The 17654-nt window shown below is 41.1% G+C and overlaps 1 protein-coding gene across 1 annotated transcript in view; it reads left to right on the top strand.

Moving 5' to 3' along the window:
* EP300 (E1A binding protein p300) overlaps positions 1 to 17654 on the top strand; it is an 82499-nt gene that overhangs the window by 52651 nt on the left and 12194 nt on the right. The window contains exons 11-21 of the mRNA XM_059401933.1: positions 2397 to 2474; positions 3462 to 3571; positions 5494 to 5631; positions 6195 to 6632; positions 7898 to 8077; positions 8288 to 8432; positions 10217 to 10335; positions 11661 to 11900; positions 12751 to 12839; positions 14766 to 14846; positions 16884 to 16940. Coding sequence (XP_059257916.1) covers positions 2397 to 2474; positions 3462 to 3571; positions 5494 to 5631; positions 6195 to 6632; positions 7898 to 8077; positions 8288 to 8432; positions 10217 to 10335; positions 11661 to 11900; positions 12751 to 12839; positions 14766 to 14846; positions 16884 to 16940 — 1675 coding nt within the window. The remainder of the gene's footprint in view (positions 1 to 2396; positions 2475 to 3461; positions 3572 to 5493; positions 5632 to 6194; positions 6633 to 7897; positions 8078 to 8287; positions 8433 to 10216; positions 10336 to 11660; positions 11901 to 12750; positions 12840 to 14765; positions 14847 to 16883; positions 16941 to 17654) is intronic.

Genomic DNA, 17654 nt, shown 5'->3' with positions numbered 1-17654 from the left:
CTTGGGATTGAGCTCTGCCTCTGGCTTCTTGCTCAGCAGGGAATCTGCTTCTCCCTCTCCCTGCCTGTGTTCTCTCACTCTGTCAAATAACTAAATCTTTAAATAAAAAAAAAAAACACAAACTGGGAGAGTTGACAGAGTTTAAAACCAGATTTGCAATTAAAAAAAAAAAAACCACAGAAGATAAGAATTAAAACAGCTTTATTTAAAAAGGTACAAAATGTGGGGAGCCTGGCTGGTTCAGTCAGTGGAAGCATGTGACTCTTGATTTCAGGGTTGTGACTTTAAGCCCCGCATTGAGCTGTAGAGCTTACATTAAGAAAAAAATTAGTAGAAAAGAAAAAAATTAGTAGAGAGATAACAGATACATAGAAAAAAAGATTTGAGAGATAATGTTAGATACTATTGCCCATTTTACCAGTGAGGAGCTGAGGTAAAGAGGTGGCTTGACTTGCTATGGTCACACTGTTAGTGAACGGCAGAGCCAAGAATCATACCCAGGCATTTTGCCTTCACAGTCAGCTCTAAACCATGAAGGTATGTTAAATACAATTGTAATTAAAAACTAATAAAAGGGGGCGCCTGGGTGGCTCAGTTGGTTAAGCAACTTCCTTTGGCTCAGGCCATGATCCCGGAGTCCTGGGATCAAGTCCTGCATCAGGCTTCCTGCTTGGCAGGGAGTCTGCTTCTTGCTCTGACCCTCCTCCCTTTTCTCATGCTCTCTCTCTCAAATAAATAAGATCTTTTTTTAAAAAAATCTGGGGGGAAAAAAAAGGTGCATGGGTGGCTCAGTGGGTTAAGCCTCTGCCTCTGGCTCAGGTCATGATCACAGGGTCCTGGGATCAAGTGGGATTGGGCTCCTTTCCCAGCAGCAAGCCTGCTTCTCTCTATGCTTGACACTCCCCTTGCTTGTGCACTCTCTTTCTTTCTCTCACACACAAAATCTTTATTAAAAAAAATTTTTAGGGTGCCTGGGTGGCTCAGTGGGTTAAGCCTCTGCCTTCGGCTCAGGTCATGATCTTAGGGTCCTGGGATCAAGCCCTGCTTCAGGCTCTCTGCTCAGTGGGGAGCCTGCTTCCCCCTCTCTCTCTGCCTGCCTCTCTGCCTACTTGTGATCTCTGTCAAATAATTAAATAAAATCTTAAAAAAAAATAAACTACAGAGGTTTTTATCTTACATTCTATAATTTTTATGTATTGAGTGTAGGTTATACCCATAATTTTATAAATCTTGTATAATTGTGGATAAAAGAGTATGTGAATAAATGTTCAGAATTCTCTCCAGTGTTCAATTTGTGTTTTGGTTTATTAAGAACAATACTTGGGACGCCTGGGTGGCTTAGTCGGTTGGGCGTCTGCCTTGGGCTCGGGTCATGATCCCAGAGTCCTAGAATCAAGTCCCGCATATGGCTCCTTGCCCAGCAGGGACCCTGCTTCTCCCTCTCCCTCTGCCTGCTTGTGCACGCACATGCTCGCTGACAAATCTTTTAAAAAACAAAAAAAGGAACAATATTAGTGGTAAATCCTAGTGGATTTAGTTAGTTGAATTGTACTAAAGCACTTAGTTGTGTGATGATTTTTATTGTTAGTATAGCATACTTGCGGAAGTGACAGGGAATTTTTTGTTTTCCATTGTGTGCTAGGCTTCCCTTTAGAGCATAGTCTGCCACCAGCAAATCTGAGGTCCTTGATACATAGAGCAGTATAATACGTGAATTATTTAAGGTCAGCGTTCACAGTGGGTTTATGCACATAAAAACACATGGGGTACACATCAAATCTGGTCACTGAACAAAATCTGTGGCTGTCTCTTGGAGGTATTCTGCTGCATACCAACCAAAGATTCCAGATTAGTCAAACAGTAGCATATTAAATGCTATAGTAGTCTCTCCCTCTCTCTCTCTTTTTAATTTAAGATACTACTTTATTTTCCTGTCAACACTGAAGGAAAGCAAAATACTAAAATCATTTGGAGGCTTTTCTTATATTTTAGAACTAACATTTTCTTTGGGTTCCTAAGTTCATTGCTTCATTTGGAGAGTCAGGCTGAATTTTTCATGACATTACTAAAGATACTTTGTGAGGTTTTTCTTTTGTTTTCCTTTTCTCTCCTTCATTCTATCAACCCTTCCCCTTTTTAATGGAAAGGCCAGTGGCTAAAAGATGGTTTTCTAAGGGCATCTGGGTGGCTCAAGTCGGTTAAGGGTCTGCCTTTGGCTCAGGTCATGATTCTAGGGTCCTGTGATGGAACCCTGTGTTGGGCTCTCTACTTAGTGGGGAGTCTGCTTCTCCCTCACCCTCTGGCCCTCCCTCTGTTCATGCATGCTCTCTCAAAAATAAATGAGTAAATCTTAAAAAGTAGAAAGATTTTCTAACCGTTTCTCTGTTCCACTCTAGATGGCCCTCTACCTGACCCCTCTATGATCCGTGGCAGTGTGCCAAACCAGATGATGGCCCGGATAACTCCACAGCCTGGTAAGTTGTAAAAGCAATCCATGTAATCCATGTATCTAACCATGGCTTTAGTTTTTCCCGCAAGTAACCTCGATGTCCTACATGGGGCCTAAACTCACAACCTTGAGATCTAGAATCCCCTACTCTACCAACTATGCCAGCCAGGTGCCCCAACCATGGCTTTTTAAAAGAGAGTCTCTGGTGTACTACAGGATTATTCTTGCCACCTTGCTTCCTGCCTCAGACCAGCAGCATGTATCATAATTACCAACTTGAGAAATCCAAGCACATTTTGGAGTTGGAGTCCAGGAAGGGAGGGGAAAGGAATTAAGAGTACAGACAGGTTGGCTGGCAGGTCAGGTGGCAAAGACATGAAGCATCCATTTGAAAACAACTGGTCGGGGCGCCTGGGTGGCTCAGTGGATTAAAGCCTCTACCTTCGGCTCGGGTCATCATCCCAGGGTCCTGGGATCGAGCTCCGCATCGGCCTCTCTGCTCAGCAGGGAGTGTGCCCCCCCAACTCTTTCTGCCTACTTATGATCTATCTGTCAAATAAATAAAATCCTTTTAGAAACAAATAAATTAAATAAATAGAAACAACTGGTCAAGTGGTGCCTGGGTGACTCGGTCAGTTAAGCATCTGCCTTAGCCTCAGGTCATGATCCCAGGTCCTGGGATTGGGCCCTACTTTGGGCTCCCTGTTTGGTGGGGAGTCTGCCTCTCCCTCTTCATCTGTACACCCCCCCCCCAACTTGGGCTCTCTTTCTCAAATAATTAAATAAATAAAATCTTTTTAAAAATAATAAGTAAAAACATCTGGTCAAGGTGGATTTTACTCTAGATTACTAGATTTTATTCAGAGAACAATATATTAATTAACAGTGGCCTTCATTCACAGTTGAAAACAGGTTCCTTTAATTATCCTGATAAAATGTTACAGAATCAGAATTCATTCTTTAATTCTCCAATTCCATGAAGGTATTCAGACCTAATGTTTTGTACTTACAGGTTTGAATCAGTTTGGCCAGATGAGTATGCCCCAGCCCCCAATTGGACCCCGACAGACCTCTCCTCTTCAGCACCATGGACAGTTAGCTCAGCCTGGAACTCTCAACCCAGTAAGTGTGTCCTCTTTGTGTAATCATTTTGGCCTTTACCTAAATCTTTTTTTGTTGTTATTGGTTTGTTTGTTAGGCAGTTAGGCAGTAAATACTATAATCCCTAATTTGCATCCATCTCTTTTACCAATAAATTGTATTTAGAAATTTATCCTACAAAATTCATCACTCAGGTACCAAAACGATGTAATTTGGAGAAAATTCATGTTAGGATCTTGTATTATGTACTCTGTTTTGAAAAAGGCTGTATCCTGAATGTTCAGTCAGGGATTCATTATGGTTCAATTACGGTACATTTGTAAATTGGAATATTCTATAACCAGTAATTTCAGACTTAACATGGTGGCATAAAACAGGTTTACAGCTTTAAATGAAACACCAAGTTTCTGAAGTATATGTATTAGAGGATCCAAGATAGTGAAGAACTCTGTTGATTATAATCAATATAAAATAAACACTAAGAAACCCATGGTTCTCTTACAAGAAGAAAGCTGATAAGAATGACAGTCCGCCTTTCCCTGGAGTCTCAATATTTAGTAGCCTGCATATTTTGATGGTCGCCGCTCTTTTGTAATGTGCATCAAACATAGAACCTATCTAGACAGGAAACTGTCTCTTGCAAGAGTGATGTAGGGACAGTTGTTAAGTTCTAGGGACTGGAGAAGAGGGACTCTGAGCATTCACCTCTCCTTATACAAATTCTAAGGCAGTCCACCTTTCCATGTTAACCCCAACCCTTAGGCTTCCAGAATTAGGTAGTGTCTTTAGTCCTTGAGTGCCAGACTGCCGTGTTTTAATAATCTTTCTTAGACTATTAAGTATTTGGCCTTTGTTTTTCTATAATTGCTTTCTCTATTAAAGTCCTATGTTTGTTTGCGGAATTTTAGAAATGAAATTTAATAATCCTCAAGATAAAGAACGTTTCCCCTAAGAGTGCCCTCATATTCCCTTCCATTGAATCACTGTCCCCATTAGACAGCTGATACCTTGATTACTGTCATCATGGATTAACCTTACCTGTTTCTCGTCTTCACATAAATGGAATTATTCAAATGTACTCTTGTGTCTGGCCTATTTGGCTCAACATAATGGTTTTAATGTTCATCTGCATAGTTGTTTATGTCCATAATTTGTTATTGCTGAGTAGTAGTCCATTTAGTGAGTGTGCCACAATGTGTTTATTCTTTCTGTTATTGATGGACATTTTGATTGTTTCGTTGACTTTTTTATGAATAAAGTACTGTAAACACCCCCCCACCATGAAAGAAATGAAATATAACAATCCTCAAATATTTGTGGACCATGAATGCCACCAAGTTCAGCCACAAATCTTTTTTTTTTTTTTTTTAAGATTTTATTTATTTATTTGACAGAAATCACAAGTAGATGGAGAGGCAGGCAGAGAGAGAGAGGGAAGCAGGCTCTCTGCTGAGCAGAGAGCCCGATGCAGGACTCGATCCCAGGACTCTTGAGATCCTGACCTGAGCCGAAGGCAGTGGCTTAACCCACTGAGCCACCCAGGCGCCCCTCAGCCACAAATATTTGTAAGATTTTAATTGTACTGATTATAGATTCTTAACGGTTTGTGCTACTGCAACATCATGACGTGAACACAGACCTTGTGAAGGTGTATTTCACTGTCACTTAACAGTATGCAAAGAGTGGTTACCTCTGTACCTTGTCAGGTGTGTATCGGAATTGGTTTGTCTGTAACCGCCCGTGATTGGTTTAGAGTAGGCTTGGGTCAGCTGTAAGGCTGTTCTCCATTATCTTTGTATGAGAGTCCAGTGTTGTATTTTCTTCCTTTTCTATCCAACTTTCCCCTCAGCAGAGCCACAGCAGAGATGATTCTAACTGTAGTAGAATAACCATAATGAAGCAATTGGTGCTCTGGGTAATGTTTGTTTTTCCCCCCTATGCAGCCTATGGGCTACGGGCCTCGCATGCAGCAGCCTTCCGGCCAGAGCCAATTCCTTCCCCAGACTCCGTTCTCCGCACAGGGAATGAATGTAACGAATATGCCCTTGGCTCCGTCCGGCGGGCAGGCTCCGGTGTCTCAAGTACGTCTCAGCGACGGGCTGCTGCTCCTGTTCTGGGGGGCCTTAAACTTCTCTGATCCAGGTTTTCACAGGGAAGGGTGGGAGCAAATAATGGGTGAAAATAGAGGCTTTTTAAGTTTTCAATAAGAGCAATTATGGACATATGGTATTCTGGACATGAAAAGATTATTCTGTGATATAGCAGTGCTGCTAATTGTTACAAACGAAGAAACAGGTTAAGTTGATCATTGTAACCGTTTTTTAATAGTAGCGAACACTTCTGAAAATGAAATCTTAGAGTTGTAATACGGAAGAACGAACTGTGGCTACGGAGAGCATAACCAGGGAGAAAATACTGTGTATTCAACTGTCCCATGCTCCTGAAGTGGCCGAGGCCCATGCTGTTGTGGGTTGTTTTGTTTTCGGGATTTTCGTGAATTTTCTTTGAAGTCTACTTAATTGAGTACTACGTTGGTGGATTATGTGAAGTTTTGACACATTTTGAAATGGAAGCATATTACTGTGTAAATATTTTCTTTTACTGTGTTCTCAAGTGCCATCTTGTTCTGTTTCTCATTTAACAGGCACAAATGTCCAGTTCTTCCTGCCCTGTGAACTCTCCTATAATGCCTCCAGGGTCTCAAGGGAGCCACATTCATTGTCCCCCTCTCCCTCAGTCAGCTCTGCATCAGAATTCACCCTCTCCAGTACCTAGTCGCACCCCTACGCCTCACCACACTCCCCCAAGCATAGGGGCTCAGCAGCCACCAGCAACAGCAATTCCAGCCCCTGTTCCTACACCTCCAGCCATGCCACCCGGGCCACAAACCCAGGCTCTACATCCGCCTCCAAGGCAGACACCCACACCACCACCAACGCAACTTCCTCCTCAAGTTCAGCCTTCACTTCCTGCTGCTCCTTCAGCTGACCAGCCCCAGCAGCAGCCTCTCTCCCAGCAGAGTACAGCAGCATCTGTTCCCACCCCGACAGCGCCGCTGCTGCCCCCACAGCCTGCGACTCCAGTAAGCAGAGAGTTGGGTTCCCGCAGAACCCTTTCAAACTGTACTGTAGTGTTAAGATTATTTATATGCCGGTTCTAGTTTGTATTTTGTTGTCTCCCCAGTTAAACTAGAATCTCTTTGCAGTTAGGGACTTTCTTTCCTTTCCTGTTCTTACTATAATTAGTACCTAGCATAGAGGGAGCTCAAAGACTTTGTTTAGGTCTGACGCTGGCCGTGGTATGTTTTGCGTTGTGTTCTGAGACTTGAGGGCATATAAGCAGGTAACAAGGGGAAAGAATCCATAGTATGTTCAGCACATCACATAACTTTTTATTTAAAGAATCTTTTTCAAACAGTCTGAGCTGTAGTATTTGAGAGTAAACGAACAAAACCATAGATTTATGAATGTCTGGTTCTAGCCACAGTTAGAAAATGATGACCTAAGGTGAGAAAAGTATGGGTCTTGAACAGTCCTTAGCTTCCTTGTGAGAGATTCATCATGTACATAGCAGAGATCTAAGTTCCCATCTAATAGTTGCATCTTTACTAATAGAATTCTTTGTGTCAAGGCTCAGAACTTTCTGCTTGCTTACTGATACCTACATTTTAGTTCTCTGTCATGTTGGTGAACAGAAAAGTCCATGAGTCATAACTACTTCATAAAACACCATAAGTCAGCAGTGGTTCATCCCACCCTCTGATAGGCAAGGAACAGTAGAATGCAGAAGGGAAACTTTTGATTAGGGTTCCTGAAAATTCTGACTACTCATGAGGTTTCTTATTGGAAGACCTAGGAAAAGAGATTACTGGTTATCCCATTAGAATGTGGTGATTCAAAACAGCCACTCTGTGGGAGTTCATTATATGTTCTCTACTTTTTCTATACCCTTGCAGATTTTCCCACTGGAAAGTTAAAAAAACAAAACAAAATAGCTATTCAATCCATCTTTTCTTTCCATTTCTTTCTAAATGTGAGTTTCTCTGGAGTAGTCATCTCTGAGACCCTAGCCCTCACACCCTGGCACGGGAGGACAGCTAGTGCAAAAACTGCTGGTGTCTCTCACATGTACGGTCAGCCAGCCAGTTTTGCAAGTCCTCAGTCTTCTGTTCTAACACACAGTTTACTTCAAGGGAGCGGAGTAGGCCAAGGACGTGAAAGCACCATAAATGAATGTAATGAGAGGAGCCTAGATTTGGGTTGTTGATCACGCCATCCTGTTGTGGAGCTTAAACTCTGGTTGTATAATTGGCAAACTTTTTGTGTGTTTTCCTCTCTTTATGCCCAGCTTTCCCAACCAGCTGTAAGCCTTGAAGGGCAGGTATCAAACCCTCCATCCACTAGTAGCACAGAAGTGAGTTCTCAGACCATTCCTGAGAAGCAGCCTTCACAGGAAGTGAAAATGGAGGCAAAGATGGAAGTGGAGCCACCAGAAGCAGCAGATGCTCAGCCAGAGGATGTCACAGAGGTGAGAGCAGGGCAAGGACTGCTGTTGCAGGTTAGGGCCTCAGTCTAGGAACCCAAATTAGCATTTAGGTAATTAGGTCTCATTTCGTTGGTTTCCAGATGAGAAAGGGTCTTCAGGTATGTCTACAGGACAGAGGTTATAAGATAATGATCTTGTTGCTTCCTGGTGGCAAGTCTTTGGAATACTAAAAACGTTTACCTTGTCTTTCAGAGTAAAGCAGAAGACTGTAAAATGGAACCTACAGAAACAGAAGAGAGAGGCACTGAATTAAAAACTGAAACAAAAGAGGAGGAAGACCAGCCAAGTACTTCGGCTACGCAGTCATCTCCAGCCCCGGGGCAGTCAAAGAAGAAGAGTAGGTCTCTTAGGCTCTCTGTTCCTGGAGACAAGGGGAAAAAAAAACCCAAGACTTGGAATAGAAGGGGATCAGGCTTCTTGGGTTTAAGAAATTGATTTTAATGTGATTTCATTAAGCCTGGAGCCCATTTTGCTTGGTCTCTGGGTTATTACTAATATTGGAGAAGACTTTTTCTTTTCTGTAGGTGTAGTTCCTTCCTGCAGTCATTGGGTCAGTTGCACCCATCATTTCTTCAGGGTGGGCTGGTTAACAACCTCTCAAAAAAATTCTTTTCCACCAGAGGAGAGAGATTGTTACATATCCTTGAGTAAAATGCAGGAATCAATTGCAGTGACCATAGTACTGTTTGTTGTTAACCTGGGACTAGGCACTGTACCACCTGCATTGTCTCCTCTAAAAACTTGACAGCGTCTCTGAGTTACCGATGCCTGTTTTACAGGCAGGGAAAACCTGAGGCTTAGCAAGGTTAAGTAGCTTGTCCCAGCTTACTCAGCTGGCAAGTGAACCCAGGGGGGCTGATTGAGTCTCTGCTCCCAGCCAACTCTTAAATATTAATGAGTCAAGCCCAGCAAACAGCTCTGCTTCACACAGAGTGTTTCTCTCTTCAGTTAATTCCCACAAAAACTGATGTACCAACTACTGTAGGACTAGAACTTCTCCTGGCTGTAATGATGCCCTCTGTGGTAGGACTTCTCTTAAGAGAGGAGTCTGCTGGCTCCTCAGATTGGCACATACAAAGTTTTTCTGTTAATATAACGCAGTTTAGAATGTTGGAGTTGAAAAATTATTTGTATTTAAATAAGATTTACATAACTGAAGTGGTATTTTAATATAGGCTGTATGAAACCCAATCTTATTATTAGAAATCTGTCTTTAAAATAGATAATTTTGCAGGTTCAAATTTTGTTTCTTTTGAGTACAACCAGATATGAAAAACAAAGTATCCTCTCTATTTGTTCATTTATTTTCATGGTCGCCCCCAACATCAAGTGAAAAATATCTGAAGTACTAACAGATAGCCCCTCCTGAAGATAAAAATTAATTTGTAAATAGAAGTAAGAAGGCCTGGGCTGAGAGTGTTTTAAAGCCCAAGATTGAACCTTTAATGAATAGCTTCTTAAATAATAGCTTAAATTAAATCCATCGTCAAATCTTTCCTGATGTTTAGGACATATTAACACGCTAGGATGAAATTTGATCAACTCAGTCCATTTTTTGGCAGTAACAATTTAGTTCTCTGTTTAGACTTAAACCTAACATTGGCCATTATAGATATGTCCTTCTCAGCTCTAAAACACCAAGCTAAATTTAATGAGGGACTCTTCCCTCAGGGTTTCGGATTCCTTTAGCGTTTAGATAATACAGGTCTAATTTCTGACTTATTAAATACTGTTATCATGAATAAGGCCTTACTTCTGTTCTTGTTCAACAGCATCGCCTGTCCCTCCCCATCGCTAGTATATTTTGAAATGTTTTTTTGACAGGTCTGTTCATAAATTTTTGGAATGTTGGGGATTCTGTTTCTACTTGGTCAAAACTATCTTAACTGAACTTCTGACTGAAAAATTAGCTGAGTTATGAAGGGTGTTTAAAGTTGACTAGACATGGTGTTTTGAAGGTGCTACCTGATGCGGACCAGGAATTAGAAATAGGAAGTGTGTCCTAAATGATACCTTCATGGAGATAACGTTGGGCAGATTTGTGGTTTGTGAGATATTTTTATAGCTTCAACTTGAGCATTTCTTCTTTGCTTAATTGATAATTTCAAATGTGCTCTTAAGTTTTCAAACCAGAGGAGTTACGACAGGCACTGATGCCAACTTTAGAGGCACTTTACCGACAGGATCCAGAATCCCTTCCCTTTCGTCAACCTGTGGACCCTCAACTTCTTGGAATCCCTGTAAGTATGTGGTGGTACTTTCAATTTTTTTTTTTAATTTGTTAATAGCTTTATTCAGATACAATTCACATAATATACAAGATACCCATTTAAACTGAATAATTCAGTAATTTTTGTGTATTAACAGGATTGTGCAACTACGGCTAGTCTGTTCTGGATCATTTTCATCACCCCCAAAAAGAAACCCCATGTCCATAGGTAGTTACTCCCATTTCCTCCCCCATCCAACCACTAGTCTACTTCTGTCTCTATGGATTTGTTTATGGGCATTTCATTAAATGGAATTAAATAGTATGTGTTTATGACTGGCTTCATTCAAGGTTCATCCATATTATAGCATGAACCTGTATGTCGTTCTTTTTGTGGCCCAGAAATATCCCTCTGTATGGCCACATCACATTTTCTTTACCCATTCGTGAGTTCTTAGACATTGGAGTTGTTTGCACTTTGGGGCTGTTGAGGGTAGTGCTGCTGGGAGTGTTCATTCACGTGCAGAATTTTGTGTGGGTGGATGTTTGTGTTTCATTGGGGTATATTCCAAGGAGTGTGATTACTGGGTCACGGGTTTATTTGGTAGAAAAGATGGACGAAATTAGCTTCATCTGTTTCTGAAGTTGGCCTTTCTACGCTAGGCTGCTGGGAGCCTTCATTTGAGGCTTCTAAGTGGTGTTGAATAAGGCATTGGAGTGCTTACAGAGGCAAAGTTCTTAGGAACTTCTTTCTTCCTCTAGTTTTCTGTGACCTCAGATCACTGATACCTACTGGGCTTTGTTTTCTCATCAGTAGGCCCTTTTTAGTACTAAAATGTTATGACAGGCCATTTGCCTTCATGGTCTTTAAATGGATCACACGTATACTGTAGTAAGGAATCTGGGGTTTCAGTAGGTCATCAGCCTACTATCTGGAAAGTCTGCATAGTAGCTCTGTTAATATCTCTATAGATTAGTAATTTAAAGAAAGAAGTGATAGGGGTGCCTGAGTGGCTCATTTGGTTGAGTAGCTGACTCTTGATTTCACCTCGAGTCATGATCCCAGGGTCCTGGGATCCAGCCCCGTGTGTCAGGCTCCGTGCTCAGTGGGGAGTCTGCTGGAGGATAATCTTTCCTTCTGCCCTCCCCGAGTTGATACACTTGCCCACGTGCTCTCTTTCTCTAAACAAAATTTTTAAAAGAAAGCTAAGGGCATCAATCAATTTCTTGGATATTATCTCAGGTCAAAGACTCAGCTTTTCTGGAAAACTCATGATTATAATAGGAAGACACACCATCTGCCGTAAAACATACTGAGACTGAGGTAATGTTGCTTGGTGCCACTTACCTTTCTAGGATTACTTTGATATTGTGAAGAGCCCCATGGACCTTTCTACCATCAAGAGGAAGTTAGACACTGGACAGTATCAGGAACCCTGGCAGTATGTGGATGACATTTGGCTTATGTTCAACAATGCCTGGTTGTATAATCGGAAAACATCTCGGGTATACAAGTATTGCTCCAAGCTGTCTGAAGTCTTTGAACAAGAAATTGACCCAGTAATGCAAAGCCTTGGATATTGTTGTGGCAGAAAGGTAAGAAATTTTTCACCGGTAATTAAAAGCTTGACTAATTAGAATCCTAAATCATCAGATTGTAAACTCACCTGGAATAGGACTTTGAATCATCTTCACCTGTGGGTGCACAGTTCTGGCATGAGCTGGTTTTCCTGTGCATACCAACTCACATGCATTTCATCTTGTCCTACTGAGTTTTTTGCTAAGTGGCTGAAGGACGTGACGGCCCTGCCCCAATCATCTCAGAGTGATGAGCAGATACAGTACAGTAGTCCCTCTTTGTCATGGTTTTCCTTCCCATTGTTTCTGTCAACCATAGTCCAGAAACAGATGATGCACCTTCTGACATACTAGCAAGAGGTCAGTAGTAGCTTTTATGCTACTTCGGAACACCTGCGTCGTTGAACTTATTTCATCTCTTCACCTAGGCATCATAGCATCACAAGAAGGGTGGGTACAGTACAGTAAAATATTTTGAGAAAGGCCACAATCACATAACTGTGTTTTTAGTATATTATTATTTGTTCTGTTTTATTATTAGTTTCTAATCTCTTACCTGTGTCTAATTTATAAATTACCTTTATTATAGATATGTATGTATAGGAGACAACATGATACTATATTTACAGTGTGGTACTGTCCAGGATCTTAGGCATCCACTGGTGTGGTCTTTGCCTGTTGAAAAGTGAGACTGCTGCAGGATAGGAAGAGTGGTGGTAGTTTTATGTGTGCTCTTAGAAACTGAGTTAGCCCATTATATAAATGAAAACTCAAGAACTCACTGACTTTTGTTTCTGAAATGCTATTTTGCCTATTCTAGCTGGTTTTTCAGGCCTGTGTACTATTTAACAAATGGTTTCTATTGCAGTTGGAGTTTTCTCCACAGACACTCTGTTGCTATGGCAAACAGTTGTGCACAATCCCTCGTGATGCCACTTACTACAGTTACCAGAACAGGTAAGCTAAAACATGTGTGGACCATGGTCCACGTATCCGTGTGTCCAGGGACTGCATGCGGATGGACCAGCACACATACATTCATGGTTCATGTGTATCTTGCTTGAAAACAACTGTACAGCACAAGTTCTGGTCTTAGCATTCTGCCTTTGTTTGCAGAATCAGTACAGCAGAAGGTAGCCTTGTGTCAGTTGTCTGGCCCCTTATTTTTAGAAGGCAGGAGCCCAAATCCTTAGGAGGTTAACCAGTTTTGTGAGTTGGTGGCATAGATGGCATTATATCCCAGCTTACCACAGCCTGAGGCTGAGAAAATTTTTAAATGAATGTCTTTTCTTGTCCATGAAATTGCTGCCATCTCCTTCCCAAAAACTACCCAAAAAGCTTGTACCAAAAGTTTTTAGCCAGCTATATCTTTTGGGAAATGTTTCCTTTTTGTGTGCAGCCTATCACTAAGTTGTACTCAAAGCAAATGAAAACAGGATTTCAGAGTTTTTTTCTTTGCCTCTGTTAAGCCAATAAAAAGGAAAATCTCCAAAAAATAGGTCTGCACCAGACTGTTACTTCAAGTTTATTTTGAATATGACAGTGGATGGTAGAGTTCTAACAAATTAGGAAACTCTGCTTTATTTTTCTCCTGGCCAAACAATGGCTGTAATCATACAGATGGCATTCATTTATCTATCTTAAGCATGATCTGTCTCCTATTTTCAGTCATTAGCCTACAAATAAAACTTGGGGCGCTGAGACAGTCATAACAAGACCAGGCAGTTAATACTCTTTAATAAAACCAACTTCATGGTGGTGGTTCTTGCTGGACTTGTGTGCTACAGTTGCGTTTCTAGCTTTGAAAAAGTCACTTAAACTTTTTGTTTTGTTTACAAAAAGTTAAGTGCACTCCTAATGCTTTGTTGTATCATTAGAATCCATAGTTTTTCACTGTTAATACCTAGGAAAAGTGAGTCAAGTTGTTAAAAGCACTTACGTTTAAAAAAAAAGTGACAACTTGCATGAAACTTTGCTCATGCTGCAGCCTTGACATCTGTGCCATTTTTGTTTTTTTTTAACACCAGTGCGCAGTGTTTGTAATCTTTGTACCTAAGGAACATGGAATCATGTGCCTGCGTGCACCACTGCCTGCCTTTGCCTTTTCAGCTCTCAGTTGGTGGCTGCAATGAGTATTTCAGCACTTGTGCAGAGTTTTCGTTGAAAAAATATTTTTTTACGTGGCTTTGTTGGGATCAGAAAAATTTTGTGGGTTTTTTTCAGTTGGGGTTGTTTTTAGGTGATTGCTTCCTCATTCTGTATCCATAGTGGATTTTTATTTGTTACTTATTTTGTTCTTGGAAATGGGGAGAACTGTGTGATTGTTTTGTTTCAGTAATAGAGCAGCAGTTCTTTCCTCCAGTACATTTATCCTTCCTCCTTTTGATTATTTTCATCAAGTAGCATTAATTACTAAAATGAAAGAATGTAGGTCTGTGTAAGTGAAACTTTTTTGTTTTATTTGCTGTAATCATTTGCTACTTGTGATCCCATTTGAGATATTTAATGCTAATCTGCTTTGCCTTGGCTTTCTGCTTTGTGTTGTCTTGTCTTGCTTTTATGTTTTTTGTTGTCCTGCAATCCCTCATTTCTTCGTTTGTTTTGTGTTTTTTTTTTCTCCCTCATGCTTGTCCGTTGTCTGCACTTGGCTTTGATTGCAAAAAAAACCAAAAACCAAAAAAAAACAAAAACAAAACAAAACCAAAAAAACCAAACTGTGGGGCCCATAACTCTGCATCATTGAATGTCCTTGTCGCCGTTGATGACCTGCTCTCTGCTCCCGTCCCCCTCCTTGGCCTGCTGTGATTGGTGGCTTCGTTGCTTGGCTTGGGCTGTGTTGTGTGAACGGAACAGTTCACCCCAGTATGGCCTTCTTGCCGACAGGTATCATTTCTGTGAGAAGTGTTTCAATGAAATCCAAGGGGAGAGCGTTTCTTTGGGGGATGACCCTTCCCAGCCTCAAACGTAAGTAACTGCATTGTTTTGGAAAGTGCTGTCTTGGTTAGTTGTCCAGTGATTATCCTTAAGCTTCTAGTGGTCTTGGGTTACACTGCCAGTATAGTAGCTGTTTGCCACAGTGGGCTATTTAAATACAAATTAATTAAAGGAAATAAAAGTTCACATTTCAGATGTTCCATAGACCTCTGTGGGTAGTGGCTGCCATGTTAGTCAGAAAAGATAGAAAACATTCCTGTCACAGCAGAAAGTTTTGTCAACACTGATCTAGGAAATACATCAACACTGGATTGGGTGGTCATTTTAGATACTTCTTCTATATGGAAACAGCTTCTCTCCTAAAAATTGAAAGGCTGTAGTGCAAGGGAACTTTGTTATTTAACTCAAGTTGGAGGGGAACTGAACAGATAACTTCCTTACAGCCTTCTCGTGTTTGGTTATCAGTACTGAAATCATTATAATCGTTGAGCAACATTCATTTCACATTATGGGTTTAAGCACTTAATTAGAGTAGCCCAGAAGAAAGAGAGTAGGTTGGGCTTTTGCAGTCTCACAAGCTCTTATTGTGTGTGGCAAATGCCAGGACAAATTTAGAAACATAGCTTAAGTTGGCTAATAGCTCTTCTGATTGCTAAAATGTAGTGTTAGACATTGTGTTTCAGGTGTGTACTGTTTTAGGAAGAAAACTATTTGGTATACTTTAAATATTCTTCAGTTCCTTCTTTCTGGTTTAACTTGTAATAAACAGAAGCAGTTCAGAACATTCCAAAAAGTGTGGGATTGTTACACTACTAGTGAAAAATAGGGCTTCTGAGGGAAAACTGGTTAATTTTTCCGAATTAAGTCTTGAAGTTGCACTTTTCCTTCAGTCACCGTTAGACTGCCAGTATAGTAGAGTCGGGTGCTAGTCTGGGGGAGCAGATGCTGGGTCCCCTTGAACCTTAAGGAGATTTTCTGACCCTTGGCTAAATAAATCAGGCTGACTAGCTCTAAGTTCCCCTGATGGCAGGAAAGGAAGGCAGCCTTACCATTGGTACAGTTGAGTGGCTTCCCACAAGATCTAAACCTTAGGACCATGAATTTCTTCGACTAAAGTGTATGGAAATCCCCTTCCAATTCTATAGGTCTGTAGTGGGCCTGAGAGTCTGCGTTACTGACAGGCTCCTAAGTCCTTAAGCACACTTTGAAAAGAAAGGACTTTCGCCCTTTAGATCTAGACCATATGTAGTAGGAAGGAGTTTAAGTGTGGAGAGAGGTCCTCTTTTCTGTGAGGAGGAGTCACTGTAGTCAGCGTTGGGCACCCTGAAGTTGATTCTAGGTAGAGAAGGTTAAGACATTAGCGTCTGTATTGGTGAGGCTATGAGCAGTGTGTTGTGCTAGCTTTGGGGATGGGAGGCCATGTGAAAGTTTTAAACAGGTAACAATTAGTAACCTGAAATGTGTTTTAATATTGAGATTTTTTTGTTGTTAATATAAAATGTTATTTGACTAGACTGTCCTAAGAAATGAATATTAATTTAAAAGAGGGTTTAGCTCCTTCCGTATACACCATCTTCATAGCTCAGTCTAGGAGCTGTCTGTTATTAAAAGCTATAAATGCTGGGGGCACCTGGCTGTCTCAGTCAGGGGAACACGGGACTCTTGACCCTCAGGGTGGTGAGTTCAGGCCCCATGTTGGGTGTAGAGATTACTCAAAAACCAGATCTTTTAAAAAGAAGAAAGGTATAAATACCTAATGATTACTAAGAGTAGTAAACAAAGTTTTAAAAAGAACAACAAAGTCCTATGTTTGCAGTTGGTGAGTTGCTGGGTTGTTCATTTCCTCTCCGGGGAAATAGATTTATTATAAAGTCTCCAAAAACATGGGCATTCCTTTATGTAAATGTACATTTTGTAAGAGCCTAGAATGTGCCTATTCAGTGTACCCTCAGTATCTTAGAAGATTTAAATAATCCACTTTTGTAAGATTTGTTCCTTTGGTTAGAATGGTAGTCAGATTGCTCATTTTTATTGCTTTTTCTCATTGTGTCCCTCTTTTCTCCTTAGTACAATAAATAAAGAACAATTTTCCAAGAGAAAAAATGACACACTGGATCCTGAACTGTAAGTGGCGCCTTGCATAGTCCGTTTACTTTGATATTCCCTCTTCCTTTCCTTCTCTCTGTTTGCATAGCCAGTGTGGTGTGAGGATAAATCCGTACAACGTATGTCCAACACACGGGCTGGAAATTTGGAAGCGTTACAGTTAATATCATTTACATTTCTCTAAATCCCCTAAATAGTTTGGGCCCAAGTGAAGCTCCCTCCTACCTCTGCTGATTGTCATGTGTTCCTTCCCTGTGCATTTTCAGACATCTTCATACTCCCCTACTTTGTAGTGAGGCCAACCAGAAAGTACCGAACAGTCGTAGTACTCTGGACACTCCTAGAATGGGTAGCGTAGTGTCAGACTTCTTCCTTTTTTAAAAAAAATAGATTTTATTTATCAGAGAGTGAGTGCACAAGCAGTGGGAGTGGCAGACTGAGGTAGTAGCAGGCTCCCCGCTGAGCAAGGAGCCTGATGTGGGACTTGATCCCAGGACCCTGGGATCATGATCTCAGCTACACAGCCATCCTCAGTGGCTTTAAGCAGTAGTGATCTTTCACTTTTTACTGCCTACCCACAGTCATATTTTAAATTGTCACATTCAGGGGCACCTGGCCGGCTCGGTAGGTAGAGCTTGTGACTCAGGGTTCTAAGTTCAAGCCCCATGTTGGGTGTAGAAATTACTTAAAAAAATTTTTTTTGGTGTGCCTGGGTGTCACAGTTAGTTAAGT

The sequence above is a fragment of the Mustela nigripes genome, chromosome 6 (assembly GCF_022355385.1).
Source record: "Mustela nigripes isolate SB6536 chromosome 6, MUSNIG.SB6536, whole genome shotgun sequence".
In the NCBI taxonomy this organism is placed as follows: Eukaryota; Metazoa; Chordata; class Mammalia; order Carnivora; family Mustelidae; genus Mustela; species Mustela nigripes.
Note: the sequence above shows the minus strand (reverse complement) of the source record. Positions and strands in the feature narration are given on the sequence as shown.